This window comes from Mytilus galloprovincialis, chromosome 1, assembly GCF_965363235.1.
Source record: "Mytilus galloprovincialis chromosome 1, xbMytGall1.hap1.1, whole genome shotgun sequence".
Classification (NCBI taxonomy): Eukaryota; Metazoa; Mollusca; class Bivalvia; order Mytilida; family Mytilidae; genus Mytilus; species Mytilus galloprovincialis.
In genome coordinates this window covers 125,972,904-126,000,298 of record NC_134838.1, presented here as the reverse complement: position 1 = coordinate 126,000,298, position 27,395 = coordinate 125,972,904, and the positions used below count along the sequence as shown (strand labels likewise).

The 27,395-nt window shown below is 32.4% G+C and overlaps 2 protein-coding genes across 3 annotated transcripts in view; one reads left to right on the top strand and one right to left on the bottom strand.

Annotated features, from left to right (window-relative positions):
• Positions 1–9,655: 9,655 nt before the first annotated feature.
• LOC143057876 (uncharacterized) lies at positions 9,656–20,585 on the bottom strand. 2 transcript variants are annotated; one of them, XM_076231332.1, is made up of 3 exons: positions 20,523–20,579; positions 15,148–15,294; positions 9,656–10,259 (listed from the first exon to the last, which is right to left on the bottom strand). In XM_076231332.1, exons 1-3 carry the CDS (start codon positions 20,565–20,567, stop codon positions 10,107–10,109), a joined length of 345 nt encoding a protein of 114 aa, XP_076087447.1. In that variant the 5' UTR covers positions 20,568–20,579; the 3' UTR covers positions 9,656–10,106. The 2 variants fall into 2 exon arrangements, 1 of the variants encoding a protein (XP_076087447.1); XR_012972848.1 differs by having other exon boundaries at positions 9,659–10,259; positions 12,208–15,294; positions 20,523–20,585.
• Positions 20,586–20,629: 44 nt separating this feature from the next.
• LOC143066338 (uncharacterized) overlaps positions 20,630–27,395 on the top strand; it is a 29,665-nt gene continuing 22,899 nt past the window's right edge. The window contains exons 1-4 of the mRNA XM_076239323.1: positions 20,630–20,672; positions 21,470–21,550; positions 22,830–23,636; positions 27,091–27,120. Coding sequence (XP_076095438.1) covers positions 22,862–23,636; positions 27,091–27,120 — 805 coding nt within the window. The 5' untranslated portion in view covers positions 20,630–20,672; positions 21,470–21,550; positions 22,830–22,861. The remainder of the gene's footprint in view (positions 20,673–21,469; positions 21,551–22,829; positions 23,637–27,090; positions 27,121–27,395) is intronic.

The following is a 27,395-nucleotide window of genomic DNA, read 5'->3' as shown; positions in this document are numbered from 1 at the left end:
ACTAACAATGACTACTGTCCTTTCCTCGATCTTGATATCTATATCACTAACAGAAAGCTGAATACTAAAATTTATGATAAAAGAGATGATTTTTCATTTCCTATCGTTAATTATCCATTTTTAGATGGTGACGTACCCTTGTCACCATCTTACAGTGTTTATATGTCTCAACTTGTACGATTCGCTCGTGTATGTAACAATGTTTTAGATTTTAACGAGAGAAATTTTTGTATTACTGAAAAATTATTACACCAGGGTTTTCGATATCACAAACTAGTCAAAACATTTACTAAATTTTTATCATCGGTATAAGGACATCATTCGTAAATATAGCTCAACATGCAGACTTCTTATACGTTCAGGTATTTCACATCTAATTTTTTATGGAAATATTCTTTATAAAGCACAAAGGTGTCAGTATTCACCTCAAAAACTAACAAAACCTTTGAATAGACTTATTAAGAAGGGATATAGTTACGATACTGTTGTCAGGTCATTAAAGATTGCATATATTAGCGTTAATATTGATTAACTTATAGGGTCTTTGCATCGGAACTAAACACATTTATTCAAAAACCAGTTGTTGGCATGACACGGGTTATGTTCTTCTCATATATGTTATGATGGTATGATACTAAACCCCTAACGGGAAGTATTGTGCCTGATGTTCATATGATGAAATCTTAATCTTTCAGTCAGTTTAATTGAAGTCTGGAGCTGGCATGTCAGTTAACTGCTAGTAGTCTGTTGTTATTTATGTATTATTGTCATTTTGTTTATTTTCTTTGGTTACATCTTCTGACATCAGACTCGGACTTCTCTTGGACTGAATTTTAATGTGCGTATTGTTATACATTTACTTTTCTTTATTGGCTAGAGGTATAGGGGGAGGGTTGAGATCTCACAAACATGTTTAACCCCGCCGCATTTTTGCGCCTGTCCCAAGTCAGAAGCATCTGGCCTTTGTTAGTCTTGTATTATTTTAATTTTAGTTTCTTGTGTACAATTTGGAAATTAGTATGGCATTCATTATCACTGAACTAGTATATATTTGTTTAGGGGCCAGCTGAAGGACGCCTCCGGGTGCGGGAATTTCTCGCTACATTGAAGACCTGTTGGTGACCTTCTGTTGTTGTTTTTTTCTATGGTCGGGTTGTTGTCTCTTTGGCACATTCCCCATTTCCATTCTCAGTTTTATTTTTTACAGAGTTTGTCTTTAGTGCCGTGTGGAGGCAGAAGAGTGCCTCCCCGTGCTTCAGGTTTATGCTCTTATAATATACTAGATTATTGAGTGTGTGTCCGAGCGAGAACTGTTCTAGTTCATTACTTTGGGAATATTTATCTAAAAGTAGTATTTCAATATTCAGCCCCATTCTACTATTTAGTCAGCCATCAGTCCTACCCTGATATTCCCAATCTTTTTTCGGGTAATTAATACTGATAGCGTTTGACATTTTTAGCCGAACAGATTTATCAATTTTACATAACTCAAATTGTTGTATGCTGGTTCATATTCTGGACGCCAGTCTTTGCTCCTTTATAATATAATTCACTACCAAAAAACAATTATGAAGCTTAGAAATGGAAAAATATTAAATACTAAACTTGTTCAAAGGGTATCTACATGTCTCAATCTATAAAATCGGTTATCTAAAAATACTACCATCGCTAACATTTTTAACAATAGAAATCGTGGTTACCCTTCTATCGATAAGTGTCATGCCAAAAAATGACTTACATTTCCCCGTCTTTCCACCAACAATACGGTAAGGTCCACGTTTAATGGTCGCACATTTACTTTGAATTTTGAAACTGATATAACTTGAAAAACAAACAGTATTGTTTATTTACTCACATGAAACAAACCGGGATGTGGTATTCAGTACGTAGGAGAAACTGGACGATATTTATCTAAACGCACTCAAGAACATCTGTATCATTTTAAAAGACCCAATAAATTCAAAAGTATCATTTACCAACACCTTAAGAAACACAACCATCCTTTTAAATATTTAGCAGTTCAACCTTTTCAAAGTTTGTACGATCACGGAAAATAATTGAATTCAATTGGATTAAAAAATTACAAACAGTCTACCCTCTCGGTCTTAATGATAATATCATGGGAATTGGTAATATATCTAGAACCGATTCCGTTAACATTTTGGATATAGTTTCTAAAACTGTTCGTAAAAACCGTTCTCACGGCCGTAGAACAAATTGCAATCAAAGAAAATTTCGGACTAATCATACCAATATTTCGGACCTAATTTCTATTTCAAAAAACAACGGAAGACATCATCTGTTAACAAAACTCTGTTCATTACCGGTTAATAAGTTAAATAAAATTTTGGAGGATTGCAACACAATTTCATATAGCAGTCCTAAGTATGAAAATGTTCAAATTATTATGGCATATTGTTATTCTAAACTATTTCCCAAAATTGATCGCCCTGAAGATCATAAAAAACATTTTATTAAAATAAAGTATGTCAATAAAGGTTTTGATTTTGTAAATATTGCCGGTATATTTAACGACCATTCCGTTAAAGAACAAATTCCTGGATATTTTGACAATACTGAACTACCTTTTATTTGTTATATTTACAAGAAATCTACCCGAAAATTTGTGTTTAATTATAGTCAACTGTGTAAAGATGTTAATATCAGTGAAAATACACCTACTTCATGTAATTGTAATACCTCCGAATATATTTATGGACCCATTTCCCATGTTATAACAGGAGATCTTAACATCGTTCAAGACCGAGAGTTAAAATCATTCCTCAGTAAAGGACCTAAATATCGCCCCCGTCAATTAATAATTGGAATGAGTGTCGTAATATCATCCACGACTCACTCCATACTTACTGTATGAAATGGATAAAACGGGAAAAAGCTGACAAAAAATCTTTAGACTCTTTTTTTAATTCAGTAATAAAGATAGTTAATATACGTATTCAACATTTTAAAGAACATTTTATTATTAACAATAACCACAAAAAACCTATTTCTCGTATCAAACATAAACTAAAAGAACTAGCCATGAAATTTGTTTTTGTCCCGGCCGATAAATCTGCTAATAACATTATTGTTGTTTGACGTAAATTTTACATTAAGGTTCTGAAAAAAAAAATCACCAATTCACCAACATTCCAACTGACTCCATTTTCAGAAAACGACATCTGTAACAAACACAAACTTTTAGCTACCGCTTTACAAGCAGAGCCAAATACAATGAAAGTCCCAACTATGTACTGGCTTCCGAAGCTACACAAAACACCTTACAAATATAGATTTATTTCGTCTTCAAGCCATTGTTCCACTACTTAATTGTCTATTCTTCTTACCAGCACACTTGGTACAATTAAAAATCTGATAATAAATTGTTCAAATAAGGCCTTCGAAAATAGTGGAATTAAATACTTTTGGAGTGTCAAGAACTCGTTGGAAGTACTTGATAAATTGCATGCTTACATTGGTGATTTTGAATCTGTTCAAAGTTTTGATTTTTCTACCCTATATACCACATTGCCTCACATTCTCATTAAGAAGAAATTCACACACCTAATTAAATGGGCATTTAAAAAGTCAGAATGTGAAAATATATGTTCAAACTCTTTTAGGTCATTTTTTAGTAGCAATAAACAAAAAAACTATGCCAATTGAACATGCTTTGATACTATATATGCCCTTGAATTTTTACTAGATAACATTTTTGTTCGCTTTGGGAATTCCGTATATCGTCAGATTATCGGAATTCCAATGGGGACTAACTGTGCACCCCTTATTGCGGACCTGTTTTTGTATTGCTATGAGTTACAATTTATGACAAAAATGAGCAAAGACCCATCGAAACAACATCTGATAAACAAATTTAACTTTTAGATATTTGGATGATATTTTGGCTCTCAATAATGACGACTTCAGTATGTATATTAAAGAAATTTATCCTGCTGAACTTACTTTAAATAAAGCTAATACTAACAATGACCACTGTCCTTTCCTCGATCTTGATATCTATATCACTAACAGAAAGCTGAATACTAAAATTTATGATAAAAGAGATGATTTTTCATTTCCTATCGTTAATTATCCATTTTTAGATGGTGACGTACCCTTGTCACCATCTTACGGTGTTTATATGTCTCAACTTGTACGATTCGCTCGTATATGTAACAATGTTTTAGATTTTAACGAGAGAAATTTATTTATTACTGAAAAATTAGTACACCAGGGTTTTCGATATCACAAACTAGTCAAAACATTTACTAAATTTTATCATCGGTATAAGGACATCATTCGTAAATATAGCTCAACATGCAGACTTCTTATACGTTCAGGTATTTCACATCCAATTTTTTATGGAAATATTCTGTATAAAGCACAAAGGTGTCAGTATTCACCTCAAAAACTAACAAAACCTTTGAATAAACTTATTAAGAAGGGATATAGTTACGATACTGTTGTCAGGTCATTAAAGATTGCATATTTTGGCGTTAATATTGATTCACTTATAGGGTCTTTGCATCGGAACTAAACACATTTATTCAAAAACCAGTTGTTGGCATGACACGGGTTAAGTTCTTCTCATATATGTTATGATGGTATGATACTAAACCCCTAACGGGAAGTATTGTGCCTGATGTTCATATGATGAAATCTTAATCTTGCAGTCAGTTTAATTGAAGTCTGGAGCTGGCATGTCAGTTAACTGCTAGTAGTCTGTTGTTATTTATGTATTATTGTCATTTTGTTTATTTTCTTTGGTTACATCTTCTGACATCAGACTCGGACTTCTCTTGGACTGAATTTTAATGTGCGTATTGTTATACGTTTACTTTTCAACATTGGCTAGAGGTATAGGGGGAGGGTTGAGATCTCCCAAACATGTTTAACCCCGCCGCATTTTTGCGCCTGTCCCAAGTCAGGAGCCTCTGGCCTTTGTTAGTCTTGTATTATTTTAATTTTAGTTTCTTGTATACAATTTGGAAATTAGTATGGCATTCATTATCACTGAACTAGTATATATTTGTTTAGGGGCCAGCTGAAGGACGCCTCCGGGTGCGGGAATTTCTCGCTACATTGAAGACCTGTTGGTGACCTTCTGCTGTTGTTTTTTTCTATGGTCGGGTTGTTATCTCTTTGGTACATTCCCCATTTCCATTCTCAATTTTAATATCCATTTAAATCCTGCAACTTCATTTCCCTATTCAAGAGATAACTGAACTAATTTAGAATGACATGAACGGTACCAATTTTACTGCACTAAATGCGCAAAAATAGTTTGTTTGTTAAAGATGATATCAACAAGTTAACAGAGAACAAATATCTTAGTACTCAAACAAACACAATCATAACTCGACGATGTTCCTACCGTGAATAGAAAGAAATGCCTGGTAAATGACAGCCGTTTTCTTGTTGAACAAATCTGCATTTTCTGAAATGATCGTACATTTGATTTTTCAACTCATTTTACCACCATTCCCCATTAGAAATTGAAAACCCGTCTAAAAGAAATACTCCACAATGTTTTTCACCATAAAAATGGTAGTATACACTTTAGATATACTACTTTGGGATACAAAACGGTTTATTTTATTAACAGTGAACAAAAAGGTAATACATGTTACACAGATGAACAAGTGATAAGTATGCTGGAGTTTCTTACTGACAACATAATTGTTGAATTTGGAGGTAGACTTGTTTAACAAATTGTCTACATTCATATGGAAACAGACTGTGCGCCTCTCCTTGTCGACCTCTTTTTATTTTCATATAAGTTGGTGTCCTTGTGACACTTGTAAAATAATCAAAAAGATCAAGAAAGCCATTTTTTTTAAATTTCACATTCAAATACATTGATAATGAATGTTCTTTCCAAACTTTTCTGATTGGATGCCTTTATTTATATCCCCCAGAACTAGAAATTAACGAAACAACGCAAACAGCTTCCTCTTCCCCATTTCAGTACCAGAATATATGACAAACGCGACGATTTGAATTTACAAATTATCAATTGCCGAACCTTAGTAGTTATACACCAACTTCACCTGCATATGGGATATATATTTCCCAATTTATTCGCTATTCAAGTGCTTGAAACTGCTACGTATCGTCCGTTTTCAAAAAATGTATATTGGAAGGTACTAAGACCTTGTAGTAACAGGTTCCGTATCAACTTCACAAATGATACACGATGATTTTGAAGTATAGACTCTGGTTACTGACGTTGTTTATCATCTTAATAACGTGGTTGAATGTTCTTTTGTTTGTCTTTATGGATATTGCTGTTAATGTTTAATCGGTTATTCGTTCGTGATATTCATTTGACGTGGCTTTACACTTGTACATCTTGTCATTGTGTTTTTGTGATATGATAAATTGTTTTAGTCTTGTTTTCATTATTCCTAATGTGCTTTGTGTATATGCTTTTTTGTGTTTCTCTGTTACATATGGCATGGCTCTGTACTTATCCATCCCGTCGTTGTGCTATGGTGAATTTTTGTATTCTTGTCTTTCGTTTTACTAGTGTGCATTGTCAGTGTGTCTTTTTTATTTTGTTACATTTTTTTTATTTTTTGAGTGATAAAGATAACACAATGTTGACCTCTGTACCTCAATTTTTGACATTTGTACCTATTTGGTCTGTTCATTTTGTTCACACATCGTTGTCAATATAATGGAATACACCTTATCGCTATTTATTCCATTCCGGGTAAGTTCTTAAATTACACAACTTTTTTTTCATCTAGTTAAAGCTATCTGGGACTTTGTTTAAACAATGCACCATGCATGGTACTTTTTATAGTGACCTGTTTAAACTATCGTAAATACTTCAAACAAAACATTTCTTTGACAATAATTTTAGTTTCGGAAAAGTGGATCATAATCTATCAAAGTTTCTTAGTGATCACTTTCTAAACATTTCCTCTCTCTGCTCGTTACTTATGACCTTTGTTTTGTTAACTATTGACCCAAACAGGAAGTTGCCTGAATGACTGGTTTTTTTTTCTTTCGATTTGGACTAAATAGCGATAAGGTGTATGGTATGCGACTGTCATACAGGTGAGAGGTTTGGCTAGATATTAAATCAGGTTTTATACACCATCTTTACATAAGAACATTCCTGTACCAAGTGAGGAATATGATATTTTTTATCCATTCGCTTGATGTGTTTGAGTTTTTAATTTTGTCATTTGACAAGGCACTTTCCGTTTTGAATTTTCCTCGGCGTTCGATAAGTGATTTTACTTTTTACATGATCGATGGTTTACAGATTTGGCGAGGTTACAAATCATTGAATTGTCCGCAAAACTATGGACGTTTTTCCCAGGAATAAATTACTTTATATGTCTTTGGTAAAACCTTTCCGACGTCTGGGGTCCTTAATGATCTCCACTTTGCATTTAATTAAATATATTTACTTTTTTTAGCGTCCCAGAAGATTGTTTTGTATGTGAAACTCGTTCATAATTATCAGTTTGGAATATGTAATTGTTGTTCTTACGGTTAGATAAAAGTCTTTTACAAATCCGTTAGTGTTTGATGCTTAATCGCTTGGTATACATTTTTGTATACAAAGTATTTATTAACAGTAGCATAACTGATGTCAAATCGTGGAACTTATTATTCTTGAGTACCTAAGTTTACGCCCGTTTTTTATGTGTTTTGTAGATTGTTGTCATTTTGTCTTCAACTTATGATTATCCCTTTGTTATCTATCATCTCTCCTTTTTCACATGAAACATCAGACCATACGACTAAACTATTAACAATACAAAAAGAAAGTGCTAACTAATAAAGCTAGTTTCAATCTTACTGCACTAGATGTAGATTTTTGCTGGAGCCCAAAACCTGTTGTAAACTGTGTGTGCACGTTAGAAGGCACAGTTACAACAAACAAAATGACACAAAAGTTATGATCTCAGTTTACTCTCAGTTAATGAGTTTACACGCTATTTCAAGGCTCAATTTCAGCATATAGCTAATTATGGTTTAAATAACTAAAATGTCAATCTCTACAATGGGTTCATAGGCATTCTGCGAAATGTTTAACATTTTGTATCTATGTTTAGTTTACTTGTAATATCAAAATTGACAATTGACAGAATGTAAGACCGTAAGTGTTTACAAATGTCAGATTTTGTCATTCAACTCTGTTGACAATATATAAAGAACAATTATTTCATTGAACTCTTAAGTAATCTGATATGTCAAATTGTATTTGACATATTACTATTAAGTATAAATTATAGACGTAATTGAAAATGGTTATAAGATATCATTAGAACTGAGTCTCAACCAGCTCTTATAAAAAAAACCAGATCTTCATTAAAGTATTTGCTCAAGCGGAGATCTTTCTGAACAGAAATTTATTTCTAAAGTACAATAGGTTCCACATGTAGCTAACCCTTGAATTGTCACAAACCTAGACTTGCACTAAATGGTAGACATATAAATAATCATTTGTTGAGATTCAGATTTAAGTATGAAGACTTCATGTTTCGACAGATTTTTTTTTTTCTGTTTAGATTTTATTAGTTCTAGATCGATTGTCAGCTTATCATCACATTGAAGTTCGTCAAACACATAGAAGTTTTCTAGAGATGTTGAAGTCAAATAAGATACTTTGTTTTCAATTTACTGCCATTTAGGTTTGGCTACGGAAGTAGTAGTTTTTTTCAATGTACTACGAAAATAATTTGAACATTTGAGATTGGTAGGTAAAAGGTTCATCATGTTTATAAACGATGGTTTAGGTGGTGATCGAGATTCGGGCTAGTGTCTTATAACTAGATACTAGATGAAATAGAAGTTGAAATTTCTTTCGAATTTTTGTTGCAAACGAACTATGTAGCTGGTTCCCCTCACAGAATGCGAGGTTGTTAGGTTATATTATGGACACTAAGGATGAATAATGTAGTAGGTGTTAATATTTGTTTGGTTAACTAAACTGAAATTTATAATTTTGAGTTATTTTGTGATGCCTCAGATGAAGATATTTCATCAAAATTTTGGATTTTCAGAATGTAGATTATGATATTTATGGAAATCACATTGCGAGCAGACAGTTTAAAAGTTCTACCTGTGAGTTAGGGACGGTAAGAAAAGTTTTGAACACATATGATTCTTGTCTTGAAAAAAGTTAAAAATAATGCTGACAATAAAAATTGTACACATATATTGGAGGTTGGGAGCAAAACTTAAAAATTACAGAAAGTCGTAAGTTAACATATATATTCAAAAATATTGATCGAAGAAGAGCATGGGTTTACAAATGAATTCGGTATCGAGAACTGATATTTAGCATGCTGATCAAATAAGTAGTGACATTGATCCCGATGATTGCAGAACTGAAACTAATGTTTAATAATGTGGTCATTTTTATAAATTTCCTGTTTTACAAAACTTTGAATTTTTCGAAAAACTAAGAATTTTCTTATTCCAGGCATAGATTACCTCAGCCGTATTTGGCACAACTTTTTGAAATTTTGGATCCTCAATGCTCTTCAACTTCGTACTTGTTTGGCTTTATAAATATTTTGATATGAGCGTCACTGATGAGTCGTGTGAAGGGGGTGACATTTATTGGCTAATGCAATCTCCATCGTTAGTTGCCATGACTATAAACACGATAATACATGACAAAGCAAAATGCATGTTTGTTGTTCCTGAATGGAAATCTGCTCCTCATTTGCCACTTTTAAATACAGATTAAGAAATTTTAAACTGAAGGTTATCTCTTTGCCTAAATGGAATCTATTCTCGATTAATACTTTCCATGCTTATGTACCAACCATGATGGCCCTTGTGTGATTCTAGTGACCCTTATAAACGCTTCAATCGATACTGTCACTCATAATAAATCACTTTAATAACATGAAATATATTAGAAATAATATCAAAATGGATATAATATATACTTTTACATTTATAAGAAATAAATACAAAGTTTCTTTTAACATTTGAATCATACGGTTGTATTGTCTACTTTTATAAACATCGTCCAGCATTGCATTGATGTTGTGAGTAGTACACTGGCTTTAATCGTTTGCAAGCTTTACACTAGCATGGAACTTATGTCTTTTTATTTTGTTATTTTGTTTTTATTGATTGTGAATTGTGTATCCGTCGTCAATTTCGGCCACAGCATCTTCTTTCAGTAGACATTCTGTATTGTTTTCGGTTACATTTTCTGTTAACGAATCATTCTGCATTAATACGTTGATATGGGGACTATCCATTTCATGATTTAGTATCTGAAGAAAATAATCTATAATTCATACACAAAAAATAAAATTAAAATGTATCATTCAAATCTTGCCAATACACGATGCCTTGCTACTTGGCAGAAGGTACGCATATATACCGATATTTTACCAGTGGAACTGACCCAAGTGTGTTGATATAAAAAATAATTTACATATTCTATTGATCTCAACATGTGTTTCTAGAAAAGCTATACCAGGCTGCCGGAGTCGAAACATAAGGTCAAATACATAAAATCTTTGCAAGCATCAATATAAATAGACTGAATTAAAGACCGAGAGCCCAGATTATTCAATATTAGTCTAATTTCGGGGTGAATGAGCATTGTTTGAAAGTGATCATTTGCCAGGTTTAAATTAAAACATCAAGACAAATAGAGAAAGAGTGCAAATTATTGCTACTATTGAGTGATGCACCCGAAACCATATAATTCTCATAATTATAAAATGAATGATTCGTAATGGGTTCAACCAAATATATTTTCAATTCCATATGAAACCCCAAAAATTAGAACCCTATTAATCTATATTAATTATATATTATACAAACTCAAATGAGTCAGTGCTATGTACTTGTGAAATTTAAAAAATGAACCAGTTCAAATCACACTTCCCTATTTTTGTTAGATGCATATCTATGCAGGTCTCTGTTATGAATATTTAATCTACGTCATAAACATTTTAGAATTATACTAGTGTTATTCCTGTGATGAGTCATTTGAAAATATTTCAAAATAATTATCTTTCAAAATACTATAGATGGATAGAGAAACTTTGATTTTAAAAATGTCAGGAAATTATCTTTTTCAAAGACTATGAAAATCCTGACATGTTAATTGAAACCATGGAGGAATTATTGATTTTTAAAATGATTGTTAAAAGTTTTTACAGAAAACATACTGGATATTGAACAGCTGTAAATAGGAAAGATGTTCAGGAAAATAAGATTTAGAATTTAGTAACATGGTCTAAACTGTCAACTGACTTCTTATATATTTTATTGTACATAAATGACAATTTTCATCCATTTCTTAAAATGCATTTCTATATCATTTGTAGAGAATTTGCAAATCGCACAGGTTGTAAGCAAATAACGATTTTCAAATAAACTATGTGACCGAAATTGTCAATTGACCCTTAAAGAGAGAACTCAACCCCGAAAGTTATGTTTACCCTTCGAAAGAAACAAATAGTTGAGAGAACTTGGAAGCCAAAGTAGTCAGCAAAAAACATCTACTAGCAAGTCAGCATAGGCTCCTAGTTACCTTCAAAATTTAATTACGCCATACAAGCCAAGTAGATCCCTCAGGTCGGAAAATAGTATGCTCCTACATCCTCCAAATGACGTTCGAACGAAAAGCTACGGTGAAAGGCGTTTTGACAAGGCTGTACCTACACTCTGGAACAATTTGCCATCGTCTTAACGGAGTGTAAATTCTTAAGATGTTTTTAAAAAGCAACTCAAGACTCATTTATTTTGGACTGCTTTTAAGGATTTCTTGTAGATTTTATATACTTTTAATTGACTGCATTAGTTTTAGACAGTTTTGTATATTTTAGGGTACATGCATTTTTCATTTCTTTTATTTCTTTATTTCTTTTTCTTAAGTATCTTATACATTTTTATATGCTTGTTTGATTCTTTTAAGATAGTGCTTTGTAATTTATGTTTTATGTATTTTTGTATTTTATATATGTTTAAATGTGAAGCGCTCAGAGCAATTTTTCTTATTATATAATGCGCTTTATAAATACTGTATTTATTATTATTATTATTATTATTATTACAAATTGAATAACTGATTGCAACTAAAGTGAACAAATGAATATCAAAATGACTTATTTTTATCAGGTTAGCGAACCTAGACTTTTTAGGGCATCTTATTCCTCATTCATTTTTAAAATAGATAGATCTAAAGTGCAATCTAGTTTGACTTACCTCAATTTCGTCTTCTTGTAAAGCATCATTATCTGCTACCGATGATTTTCCGGTATAACAAGAATTGAGATAAAACAATGTCAATATAACCACCACACAAATCAGGCAAAAGACAGTAGTAAATAGATATTGAATCATCGATTGGCAAGTATGATCTTGATCTTCAACTGTTAGATACGGACAGCGCTTGTAACAAACATGGTTGTAAGAGAAAAAGCTTTTCTTGCAGTCATATTCATCTATACATTTTGAATCATTCGCTACAAATCCAGAAGGACATTGCTTGTAACATATAACTCTAGCATTTCTATAACTATATCCTTTATAACTAAGGGGAAATGATGGTGGACAGGAATCAGCACATTCTAGTCCTGCTATTACTTTCTGTTTAGGACACTCATTTACACAGTTTGAACCATCAAGGTAGAATTTATCAGAACATCGGTTCGTACAGCGTCTTCCTATATCAGAATGTTAGATAAACTTGTGGTCAGGACATTTATCAAGTTTTCTGCAAATACCGTCAATTATAAGCATTTTCGTTGAACATTTATCAACACATATAGTTCTACCCTCCATTAATAGTAAGTGATTTGGACAGCTTTTGTAACACTTTTTTCCTTGTGCAGTTATTTCATAAACGGCTTTCCGACTATTGCAGGTTTCAGTGCAAACATTCTCTTCAATGAAATTTATAAGTTTCGGACACTTTTCTTCACAAAAGTTATCTTTACTAACTACATAAACATTTTCACATTGCTTTACACAATGAGTGTGACTGTCTGTATAGGGATGTGTCGATGGACACGTATTTGTGTAGGTTGACAAATGGTTTCGTAAGTTTCCTGGGCATTTGTCAAAACATGTTTTGTTATAAAAGACGGTATTTTTAGGACAACTTTCAACACATGTGTACAAACCGTACCCGTTACTATTTTTAGTGTAGTTCGTTGACATGGTTGTTGGGCAGTCAACTAAACATGTGGAATTTACTGTAAAACTATTCTCCGGACACGATGTTAAGCATGATCTATTGAATTCAAAAGTATTGGAAGGACATCTATCAAGACAATAATGAGTCATTTTCCCTCTCAGTTTTTTGGAATAAGTCAATCGATAGAGACTGAATACATCACAAGAAGGTACACATGCTCCATTCGATTCGTACTTAGCCTCACTAGGGCATGAGTCTACGCATGTTTTATTAAATATTAACATTTCTGAGCATTCATTCTGACATTTGAAGTAGGAACCTACTGGAAGTTTGTAGTCATAATAAGCCGGACAATTTTCATGGCATGAACCATTAATCTCAAAGTTTGCTTCCAATGGACATGCAGATAAACATTTACTGGCATTATAAATAACATTATTAGAAGGACATTCATCTAAACATTCATGTATATGGTTGGTTTTATACTTCAATGGCCAGTCCGATATTTTAAATCGGATTATATCTTCTCTTTCCAATGGAAATTTGAAATTGCATTCACTGACACATGTAAAGTTCATTTGATATTTAGCATCTAACGGACACAGCGTGACGCATTGTGTATTATTGTATAAAAATGAATTTGTGGGACAATTTTCAATACATTTATAGTTGTCTTTTGTTGAAGTATGGTATCTAGTTTTTATTGTAATAACTTCATTAAATTTGTATGGAAGATCGTCGTAGCAATTCGTTACGCATGAACTGTTGTAAACATACCTTGCATGAGTTGGACATTGTGATACACACACTTTTTCATGTGTTAATACGGTACATTTCTCGACGCATTTAAAATGAGAACCGTGTGGCAAATATTTATCATGAGAATCGGGACAGCTCTCAATGCAGGAATTATTCATTTCATAGTTTTTATCCAAAGGACACGAAGTCACACAATTTGTATCATTGTAAATAAAAGTGTTAACTGGACAACTCTCTAAACAATGAAATTCTCGTTCATTTTCCATTTTGTGAGTTTCTTCATTAAAACTGAAGTAATTTTCCAAAATCTTCTCATAAGAAAACGGAAATGGTCCTCCACAGATATCAACACAAGACACATTTTGAGTGTATCTTGCTTCATTAGGACAGTTTGTTACACATTTCTTCTTGTAATACAAATTTTCACATTTGTTAACGCACAAAACACTGCGCAACGATGACTTTTCGTATGGATGGTCTAGTGGACACGATGACAAACAGAATCCATTAAATTCATAGGTTGCATTTTTTGGACAATTTTCACAACACATATTACCGAAAACAAGTTGGGAAGGTTTACCATAATAGTCAATTGTATTATTACTGTTACATGAGGCAACACAAATAAAATCAGCTAAACCAAACTTCGCGATATCTGTTCGCTGGTATCTTGCAGTTTTTGGATACAAATAGATGAAAGATTTTGGACATGCCAATACACAAGTACCGTTGAATAAATGTTTTCCTTTTGGACATGCTGGAACACATCTGTAATTATCGTTAACAGTGCTATCCGGACATATCGATGTACAGACGTAGATTTCGTTATAATCTGATTTATAAATTGATATATACATTTGATTTCTTGGGCATTTTTTGATGCATGTATTATTGAGTAAAAATGGCTTCATTAACGGACAATGTAAATTACAAGTCATATTTTCCAACGATGCTTCTGTGTATTTTGGACAAGATTTTAAACAACGTTTCAATGTCTTTGTCTGAAAAACAAAGGGATGTGACTTTGGGCACGTTTTTGAACATGATTTGTCTCCAATCCAACAAAGTCCCTCACAGCTTTTAGATGTTAAGAATGAAGCATCCATTGGACATTTTATCAAACATGTATGATTAAACTCTACAGTATATTCCGGACATGTCTTCAGGCAATTCATTCTGTAACAAAACGGATAGTCATCGTCACAGAAATTTGGTTGACAAGTAAATTCATCTTCAAAATAACAAACCTTAGACATCTCCGTATCTAGTTGTTCAGTATTCGGTGGGCACTTATCAACACATTTTTGTTGAGAAATAAATGTGTCTTTAGGACATGATCTTAAACACCTTGATTTGAACAATAATTCAGAAGGTAAGCACGCCATCCAAGCAATCTAAAATTGAAAATAAATATCAACAATAAAAAAAACGACGGTTTAAACGACATAACTTGGCATCACCATTTTTCAAAATAAAAAAGTATCATAAATCTAATATCTTACAGTACAATTTATTCATCCATTTGACAATTATTTTATGTATGTGCTTAAGACCTTCATTAATGAAAGGAAAACTGCAAAATTTCAAACAAACTCATCCTATTAATTGTTCATACATTTTCTTATATGAGCAAAAGCTTTTGTCTTGAAATGTATTCCTAAAAGATGGCAAATATATGTATCGTGAAAAAAAGATTTAGAAGAAAAAATTGTATATACAGTTTTCAATGAAAAAGGGGCGAATGATACCAGAGGGACTGTCAAACTAATAAATTGACAACGCACGGCTACAAATAAAAAAGACAAACAGACAAATAATTATACACATGACACAACATAGACAACTAAAGAATAAGCAACTAGAACCCCACTTAAAACTGGGGGTAATCACAGGTGCTCTGGAAGGGTACGCAGATCCTGCTACACATGTTGCACCCGTCGTGTTGCTTAAGTTAATACAAATCAGGTAAATAGTCTAATTCGGTAGGTCACATTCATAAAAGGTAAGGGTTTTGTTGTAACGACGTAAGGAACATATCCGATATCATCAGTGAAACGGTTATTACAGAACGGTCATCCAACTCTTGATAAAATTTGTAAAATTTACGAAGGGATGATTTCAACTTCACCATTTTGAACTATTGGTTTAAATAGCTTCCTTGTGAGCACCAATCATCTGTCAAGAAAATCATGATAGAAAATACAAGCATGGGAATAACGTATCACTTGGGAGATATATACTACGTTTGCAGGCGCTGCTGGAATGTTGCTACTTAGAAATTGAATGTTCACAATTGGGAAGCTGAAATCATCTCTCTTTTGTCGTAAAGTTTTGTTTTCAACTGACCCTCATTGTCAATGTTTAGATGTAAGTCAAGCTATGAGGCCGACTTAACTGTATCTGTTGTATCCTATATCTCTAGTTTATAGTAACTAAGTCTTTCCACTTTTCTGTGGAAAGACTTATTGTTTTTCTTCTGATTATTAAGTCTTTCCACTTTTCTGTGGAAAGACTTATTGTATTTCTTCTGATTATTATTAAGTCTTTCCACTTTTCTGTGGAAAGACTAATTGTATTTCTTCTGATTATTAAGTCTTTCCACTTTTATGTGGAAAGACTAATTGTATTTCTTCTGATTATTAAGTTTTTTCACTTTTTTGTGAAAAGACTTATTGTATTTCTTCTGATTATTAAGTCTTTCCACTTTTCTGTGGAAAGACCTATTGTATTTGTTCTGATTATTAAGTCTTTCCACTTTTCTGTGGAAAGACTTATTGTTTTTGATCTGATTATTATTATTAAGTCTTTTCACTTTTTTGTGAAAAGACTTATTGTATTTCTTCTGATTATTATTATTATTAGGTCTTTCCACTTTTCTGTGGAAAGACCTATTGTTTTTCTTCTGATTATTTTTTTTTTCTTCCGCCTAATTTTGTTCTTGCGATAAATATTTGTTTGGCAATATGTCGCTTAGATATTTGGTATATGATATCGAACAGTTTATGCGCTTTTGAAATTTACCCTGCGTAACCGAATACTTTTCTTTGTAGGAGTTATCTCCCCAAACACTGTTTTCCTTGTGATCACGACTCCTTCGCAACCGTAAAAGATTACGACAAATTTATTTTATAAAATTGCTTGTTATATCCTACGCATGATTTGTCCAATTTCGACCGAAGCAATATGAACGCTCCATATGAGAGTTATTTCCCCTTTTGTATTTGAAATTTTGAAATGTATTTTAAAATGGAACACCATAAGTGATAGAAACCTAGGATCTTTTGATTTGAGGTCCTTGGTCCAAAAAAATGAAAATTAGGTCAAGGTCAAAGGTCAAGGTCATTTTCTAATTTTTGAATTAGGCTTATTTCCACTCATTTCCAGAAACTGTATAAGATATCGACAAATTATTTTGACTAAATTGTTAGTTGCGACATGTCGTAACTTAATAATTTTAGTTGAAAGGGTGCGTAGACAATGAATGGGAGTTTTTGCCCCTATCATATCTAAAATTATGTGTAAAGTGATATAACTTATTAACCATACATATTAGAGACCTAGGGTCTTTTGATTTGAGATCCTCAGTTTGTGACTTTGAAATTGAGGTCAAGGTCATAGGTTTATTTGACGTTCTAGATTTTGACCTTTGCTTTAAATTCATATCTATACATCATAAACCCATATGAACTGACATTTTAGACTGATTTTTAATATTTTAATATCAAAATAGATATTAACTGGTGGAAAGACCTTCAATTGTTCTCTGAACAATTGGTTTTTAATTATTATTATTTTATTTTTTTTTCCGCCAAATTTTGTTCTTGCGGTAAATGTTTGTTTCGCAATATGTTGCTTAGATATTTCTCATATGGTATCGTATAGTTTATGCGCTTTTAAATTTCACCCTGCTAAGGCGAACCATTTTCTTTGTTAGAGTTATCTCCCTATTCACTGTTTATCATCAGAGTGCATCGCCTTCGTAACAAAAAAAGATATCGACAAAATTCTTTTTACAAATTGTTTGTTACATCCTCAGGAATTTTTGGCTAATTAAGATCGAAGAGATTCGATGAAATTTTATAGGAGTTATCTACCCTTACACAATAAATTTATCGGTATGTATTTTCAACTCATCAACCGTTAACCGTATAAGCCTGGGATATTTTTATTTGAGTCCCCTAGGTCCTAACTTAGAAAATGAGGTCAAGGTCAAAGGTCAAGGTCAAGTTCTCAATTGTGACTTTTGCTTGTTTTTGCATTTTCTCTGACACTTTGAAAGATACAAATAAAAGAACAAGTGCAAAATGTCTGCTTTATTGTAATGAAGATATGCTACATTTAGTCTTATACAATTTAATTGCATCTTATAGGAGTTAGTGCCCCTGAAATGTCTTGATATGAGGTTATTTGAATATAACTTCAACTAACTTCATTATAAAGCCATTTGACCTTGTACAAAGGTTAGGTGACATATGACCTTGAAAAATGACTACCGGAAGTGACCTTGAGAAAACCGGAAGTAGCCTTTTTTGCAAGTTTTTCATATAAAAGTACTCAGAATTAATATATTTTGTCATATAAATACATTAACTGATTACTGAAGACTAAAATGACTTCCAACAAACCGGAAGTGGCCAATTATCTCCCATTCTACATATAAATACATTAACTGATTACTGAAGACTAAAATGACTTCCAACAAACCGGAAGTGGCCAATTATCTCCCATTCTACATACAAATGTATATAGAAACTATCTTATCAAAATTTCGTTGATGTGGAAAGACTTTCAATTGTTCTCTGAACAATTGGTTTTTAATTATTATTATTCTTTCTTACTACTAATGGAACGCAATGCAGGAACTGGCTGTTAGGTTCATGCTTAGTTCAAAATGAAAAATATATATCTTTTTTAAATTGTACCTGCTGTTCACGAAGTAACAGATATAGTCTTGCATTTTTCGTCGCGTTTAATTCCAACTTCATTTTTGTATACACATTGGAATGCCACAAATATACATACTATTTACTTACATGCAAAACATGTCAAAATGTTAAGTACGAAATAATTTTGACATTCAGAGGGGAGAGGTCCGAAATTTTATGCCAAATCAAGTTTTGTATAACAATATACATTGAAAACAGTAACAAAAGTATGACAAGCCGTTTAAGTATCATATTATGTATCTTTTATATTTTGAACTAAGCATGAACCTAACAGTCCGTTCCTGCATTTTGTTCCATTAGAAGTAAGAAAAAAAGTTAAAAACAATAACGAACTCCTTGGAAATTTTAAAAAGGAAAGTCTGTAATCAAATAGAAAAATCAAAACCTCAAACACATCAAACACACAGATAATAACTGTCATATTCGTGACTTGGGACAAGCATTTTCTTATGTAAAACATGGTGGATTAAACCTGGTTGTATAGCTAGCAAAACCTCTCACTTGTATGAAAGCTGAATTAAATTCCATTGTTTTAACAACGATGCGTGAACAAAGAACCGACATAATATGTAAAAATGTAAAAACAAAATGGGGTACCGCAGTCATCATTGTGTTATAATCTTAATCACTATAAAAAAAAAATCTCACTGCATTGAAGACCTATTGGTGACCTTCTGTTGTTGATTCTTCTGTGGTCGGGCTGTTGTCTCTTTGACACATTCCCAATTTCTATTCTCAATTTTAAATATGTAACAAAGAAACACAAAAGGCATATAGACAAAGCACCTTAGCAAAATGAAAGACAAGAATACAAAAATTTACCATAGCAAAATAATACAATGACGCCATGTATTGAGTATAGAGCCAGGTCATATGTAACAAAGGAAAACAAAAACGCATAAAGACAAACCTCATTAGCAAACATAAAAGACAAAAATACGAAAATTAACCATGGCACTATAACACAATGACGGGATGTATCAGTATAGACCTAGATCTTATGTAACAAAGAAACACAAAGAGCAATAACTCCTATGAATAGCCAATGGATATTTGAGTCGTATTGAGACTGAGAGGAAAATTAAAAAATCCAGAGATTGATTGACTTGTTATTAGAAATGCGGAAGATACCAAAGGATATTCAAACTCATAGTCGATGCAAAAACAAAAACAAAAAAGGACCAAAAGCAGACATAGTCCTTTTCCTTTTACTTTTCGCAAAAATATTATCTCCTTATACATAAAAGTATAGGTAACAAGTTTGTTGACTATGTAAGTATATAAGATATCTTATAAAAACTAGATTATATAAGACATATAAGATATCTTATATTATATGAGATATGTCATTTATTATCTGAGATATCTTGAAGTTAGAATAAATAGTAAAACGGTTTGTAACACTTTTGTTATTGTTTTCAATGTTTTTTTGTATACAAAACAGGAGAAATCTAGTGTAAAATACGTTCGCAACTGCCCACAGGTTCTACGAATCCATAGGGGGAACGAAAATTCCATCTGGGATCCTCTCTTGATTTTACCAACACTCTATGTATCCGTAGAGGTCAGTAGAAATCCATATATCCACATCATTTAGAATTTGGTTCAAAGCGTTTCATTTGCAATGCTACAACATCTATTTATTCCATACAATAAAATATTTGAAATATACTTACAGTAACATTTGTAGCTAACCACAATATATGTCGTAGCCATGCCATTCTCAACTTTGTTTTGTTGGGATTCCCATAATCTATATTAAGCTTTATAAATTTCTATATCTAAAAATATGTGTGTCGGTATCCAACAGTGAACTGATCAAAAAGGTAAGTATGTCTGTTTAAGAAATATTAACTTAGAATTCTTTTTAACCGGTCACTGAAAGTAATAACTGTATATACCACTGTCCTGGTGACGATGGTCCACAGTTATTACTTTCAGTATCTGTAAGCATGTCATAGATTATATGTGTGTTGTCCTTCGTTGATATTGAACTTTAAAAATGTATATTTCTATGCCTCGTAACGATGAAATGCCTTATGAGGGGGAAGCTTTAATAACAAAATAGAAAACGTTGCAAGATCATTTGTACGCAAATGATTTTACTTATAATAGATCTATTCAAACTGAATAAAAACCCACTTTAAACCTGAGCTTAAAACATTCTCATTTTCAAATACTTCATAATTGTTTTGAAATCAGATATATATTCAACACAGGTAAATTTCCTATTTTCCGAAATCAACGAGAAAGTAAAAGTAGAATGAGCTCATCTGTATCTGTATATTTAAATTCATTTAAAAAAGATAATACTTTGTAAGCATTTACATGATAGGAATAATGAAGCTTGACATTTTACTTAGAGCGTCCCAATTCTGTTGCATTCATTTTACGCGCACTAGTGCCATCACTGCAGTGTATCATCATTACCAGGTAAAAGTACCCCGAAATCGATGAAAGGTAAGAAGAATCTTTCTCAAGTACAGTTGAAAAATATTTGCCGTTCTGTATCCGTTTTGTTTACACGAATTTCTCTTTGAAAATAATTAGTTTATTTCGGAAAACATGCCTAATTAGATATAACTTTGTTCTACAATTTTGACTCACATGCTTCTTCAAACAGGTGCCACCCGGTCCGATTCGGACGATTTGACGAGAAAGAAAAGCCAGTAGAGGATCACTATCAACCCTATTATATAAAATGGTAGCTATATTACTAGGAATCAGTATTACAACATTTTACGTTTCTGTAAAACATAGAATACAATGAAATTCAGAAGAATTTGACTTTACCTGACTTCACATTTTCTTTCAACCACTTCGGTGAAAGTATTGTCGGTGATGGTGCTACACAATAATCATTTTACAAAGTGACGATGTTTTCCCGTATATCAAAATGACTGATGTTCTAGTCTTATAAATTAATTTAATAAATCAACCACAATGTTTATAAGTACCACGGCAAATCATGGCTAATCTCGATAGTAACTTATAACTGGTATGGAAATAAGATAGGATCGCTGTTTATATATTTGTTTCTTATAAGAAATTGAAGAATATAAATACCTCCGGGTGCTGGATTTGCTCGCTGCATTGAAGTCCAATTGGTGGCTTTGTGCTGATTTCTACTATTTGGTCGGGTTGTTGTCTAGTTGACACATTCCACGTTTCCATTCTCAATTCTACATCTAACTATTTGAAAATTGATTGTAAACGGGAACTGTTCAAACTATAATATGGAGTAAAAGAAAATTATAAAAATGGAGTTGTGGTATGATGCTAATGAGACAACGATCCACCAAAATTCAATGAAGTTGTTCTCATTGGTTCGAGATTTCCTATGTAATAAAAAGTATTAAACAAACTAAAAGTACTTATAAATTATGAATGTTGTAACAACCACTGCTATGAAAAGAAACTCGTCCGTCAATTAATAAAATAATCAAATTATATAATTTGGGTACATATTTGTTTTTGTCTTTTGTATCTCTGGCTGATATCACCTGTTAGTACCAAAGTCAGGGGCTTCGAAAATATTGTCGTGTATCACATCCATATTTTTTTCTTCATATTGAGAAACCGGTCAGTATTTGTTTCTGATAAATTCATTCACAAATCTTATACACTCAGGACTGTTAATTTTTATTAAACAATTTTTCTTTCTTTTTCATATTCGGTTTAGTGTCATATGGTTATGAATATGTCATTTCTAAATTCAAAATTCAAAATATGATATATCCCAGATAGACAAACCATGCTTATATAGACATTGTTGAATCTGCACGAGCATCATACACAAGTCGATACCTACTTTTCAAATGAAACCGAAAGATTCAACACAACATTTCTATTATGTGTTAAATATTCGATACAGTTTTCAATGTTTATTTATAAGAAAACAAAAGTTTCGCATACCAATACAATCCCTTTACGTTCAGATATTGTATGTAAGATAACATTTCTTTTGGCATTTTCAAAATTAGATGCAGCTTCCAATACCTCAATCATCTCTATAATGGCTCATGGAAGATCGACTGTACAATACAAATGTTTGAATGAAACAGAGGATGAAACAGAATTGTCTACATTACTAACACAAAATATATCGGAATCACATATTAGCAGTTCAGTTGTGAGTAATAAAGTAAAAGATAAGACGGCCTTATTACCGACAGAAGAATACAGTGACTTTGAAAGCACAGTTATTTGTAAAAATCATAATGAGATCAGCCCAAATTCAACATACGAGACTAACGTTCAAGAAAGTATAGACCAAACGTGTGTAAAGACACCAGTATTACAACTGATAACAGGATCAGACCCGACTAACAATCAATTACAGCCCGAGAGACAACATAATAGTGACAATAATTTTAACTTACCTCCTGGTAAAAAGTATCACTTATTCGTATCTTACTCGTCGGATGATACAGATGAAGTATACAAAATTTGTGAAGAGCTTGAGAAAAGATTCTTCTTGAAGTGTTCAAATTTTGAGAGAGATTTCGTCGCTGGACAAACAATTGATGATAATATTAAGAATGAAATGTGCAAGAGTGTTAAAGTATTGCTTGTTTTGAGTTCGAGTTACCTAGGTAGTCTTTGGTGTATGGGCGAGGCACATGAAGCAATGGATATGTCAACAAGAAGACGAAACAACAATGTCATCCCAATAATGCTGAGACCTTTAGACATCCAATTACCAACTATTCTAAAACGGTATCGCTATATTGATGCCGTCAAAGAAAATGATGTGGCAGCAAAAATACGTGACGCCTTTTATCACTCAGGTATTGCAATTTGAATATATTATCATGATTAGAGTAAGATTTCCCAACCTAGTACGACTAATACAATCATACATCACCACCCTAGGTGTTAAATCTTCAGTACTGGCTCGAAGGAATTCAATTACAAAACCGCCATCTAATTTGGGTAGCCTGACGCGAGGTTCGTTTACATAACATTCATAAATGGCACTCAAATCAAAATAGTTTTATAGTTCGTCTTTCTATGTTGTGATGTTACAATATTGTCTCATGTAAGAGTAAAGGTAAGTACCAATTAAAACAGTTAAATCCGCTGCACTTGTTTGCAACTGTCCTAATTCAGGAACCTGATGTTTAGTGGTTGTCGTTTGTTGATGTGGTTAGTAAGTGTCTCTCGTTTCATTTTTTTTTATATACAGATTAGAGTTGGGTTTCCTGTTTGAATTGCTTTACACTAGTCATTTTTGGGGCTCTTCATAGCCTGCAGTTCAGTGTGAGCCAATGCTTCGTGTTGAAGACCGTACTCACACCCATCTATACTATTAAACGAGAAGACATCATTTTTGGTGTCGCTTCTCCTCCTTCCACAATAAATTGATCATTGTGACTGTATGTCCTGTAGGTACCATGAATAGTCGCATTTGTCATCCATTCTTATGATTATTCAGTTTCGGTTATTTTGGGAGAAAAACGGAAAAAAAGAAGTCCGGATATGTGTCCGTCATCACCCCGGCTTTTATTCTTAGACAACTTCCTCTTCCGTTTATATTTCCAGAAGTTTGGCAAATTTACATTACATACCCTATATTATCATGTTTTATTTAAGATTCATTGCCTGAATCGTTATATAAGAATGTTGTCCCAAGTGTAAGCAACGACCCAGGCCGTGTGAAAATAAACACAATCATTTTTGTCATTCACTTATCGTCACGTAAATAACGACACATGCATAGCCTATATTATCATGTTTTATTTAAGATTCATGCAATCGTTATATGTTGTCCCAAGTGTAAGCAACGACCCAGGCTGTGTGAAAATAAACACAATTATTTTTGTCATTCACTTATCGTCACGTAAATAACGACACAGGCATAGCCTAAATTATCATGTTTTATTTGTCACGTAAATAACGACACAGGCATAGCCTATATTATCATGTTTTATTTAAGATTCATGCAAGCCATTTTCACATTGACTGAATCGTTATATGTTGTCCCAAGTCAGTGGCGTAGCTTGGTCATTTTTATGTGTACGCTCGAACCTTGGCGAGGGATATGAGGGGTGCCAACCGCTCAATGTTAAAGCACCTGCTGGTAGTGGGTTCGAAAGGGACGAAGCCCCCGAAAGCTATCGAGAATGAGATACCGTAATGATTCCTGTCAGTAAAAAATAATTGATAGCAACATACTTTTGAATCTAAATGGTTTATTTGTTTTAGTTAAATTTTGTAATATGTTAACTTATTTATCGTGTTAAACTGGAAGGTAGCCTAATGGTCATTGGTTTGAGAGAAAAACGTCCAAACCAATATTACTTTTAAATAAGTTTAAAGGGTGCCGTGAGTGAGCATACAATCGACAAAAGCACCTTTTAATGAACACGAAAAAATATATTTCTAAGAGATGCAATATAAAAAAAATTTGGAACACCTAGGAATTCTTCCCACAAAAAGTGAATCAATTTATCATTCATTTAAAGGGATTTAAAAAAAAAGTCTAAAACTTTCTTTTGATATTTTTTTCTTGATCTGGAATATTTCACAATCTATGAAGGTTTATAAATTGAGCATGTAAAACAATTAATTGCGTAAAGAAGAGTCCGGCTATCTGTCTATCAGAAAAGAACATAAAAATGAACGAAAACAAATGCTTTCAAAATTTTAGCTTTAGACATTCGTCATAGAAAAAAGCTTCTTCGGCATTTTCATATAATTGCATTATTATATTGCTCTGAATATACTCTTTCGATTATAAACAGATTCTGTCCAACCTTCGTAAAATTTCACGGAGAGTCATTCAAAAGACTTTATCCACATTCGGAACCTAAATATTGACGCCGCTTTGTCTCGCTTTTGGGACATTAATCACAGGCTCGACAAAAATACAAACAGCATATCGAACCTGAGCTGATAGTGAATTGCTTTAAATATAAGAAAAGTACGTAGAATTCATAGTAGATTCAGACTTTTACAAAAATTCGAACAACAAATATATTAAATGATCTATTTGAGTAAATTTAGTCCCTTTTTATTCAAAATTACAATCCATTGAAAAAAGAAGCACAAGGTTGATGTGTTTTTGACCAGTTTTTCTTATTCTATGTCGATTTTTTGTTTTATTTTCAAAATTCAAGTGTACGCCCGGGCGTTTTGACGTAAACGTAGCTACGCGCATGCAAGTGTAAGCAACGACCCAGGCTGTGTGAAAATAAACACAATTATTTTTGTCATTCACTTATCGTCACGCAAATAACGACACAGGCATAACCTAAATTATCATGTTTTATTAGTCACGTAAATAACGACACAGGCATAGCCTATATTATCATGTTTTATTTAAGATTCATGCAAGCCATTTTCACATTGACTGAATCGTTATATGTTGTCCCAAGTGTAAGCAACGACCCAGGCCGTGTGAAAATAAACACAATCATTTTTGTCATTCACTTATCGTCACGTAAATAACGACACAGGCATAGCCTATATTATCATGTTTTATTTAAGATTTAACGACACAGGCCCTATGAAAATGAATAAAAAAAATCTACAGAATGCATGAATTATTTTGATTTTTAGGTAAACTTTATTTTATTAGTGGAATCTATTTCGAGTGACTGTATCTGTATTGTCTATCTTCTGCCAATCTAGGCACACCTCCACAATAGGAGTAAAAAGTCAACTATATATAAAAAAGCAAAAACGATCACACTATTGAATTATATACAGTTTTATCACAATAGCCTATATTATCATGTTTTATTAAAGATTTAACGACACATTTTTACACAATGAAGTTCATGACAAAACTTAAGTGAAGAAAAATTCAAAACGTTATATTGATACCAGTTCATGTTTAAGATACTTTTGTTACCTTTCCTTCTTTTACAAAAAATCATCCTACAACATATTACATACTTTTAAGCAGGTTCCAAATTCCCGCGATTTCGCGGGTATGTTCTAGTAATGGTTTACTTTTCCAAATTGTAATTTGCTTTCAGACCACATCTACTTAAATCTTTTAACGTTTTCAAGTCTAACAGTAAGATTAAGTTTGTTTTTAAGTTAAGAGTCATCGATGAATTAGTCACACCTTCATAAGACTGTATAAACTTTGACATTGAACAAAAATGGATTCCACGTTCCAGGTTAATAAACATACACACATACATTTATTACGTTTTGTTAATAATGATAAAAATAAGAGATGTAGTATGATTTCCAAAATTTTACAAATAGTAATTTCATCTTTTATTTCAGCGGCAGTTGAAATTAGTTTTGATGATACAGGTAAAATTATTTTTGGATAATGTAACACAACATCCAAATAAAACGATATAACCGGAAACATACATAGTGATTAAATAGTAATTAAGATTATAACACAATGTTGCGGCTGTTCCCCTTTTTTGACATTTTTACCTATTATTTCTGGTTCACACAAACAACAAAATTTGATGCGACTGTCTGTTCCAAGTCAGGACTATGACATTTGTGATTTTACTTTCTATACACTGTTCAATAATATATCATACTGTTTATACATGTCTCATAAGTCATGCTAT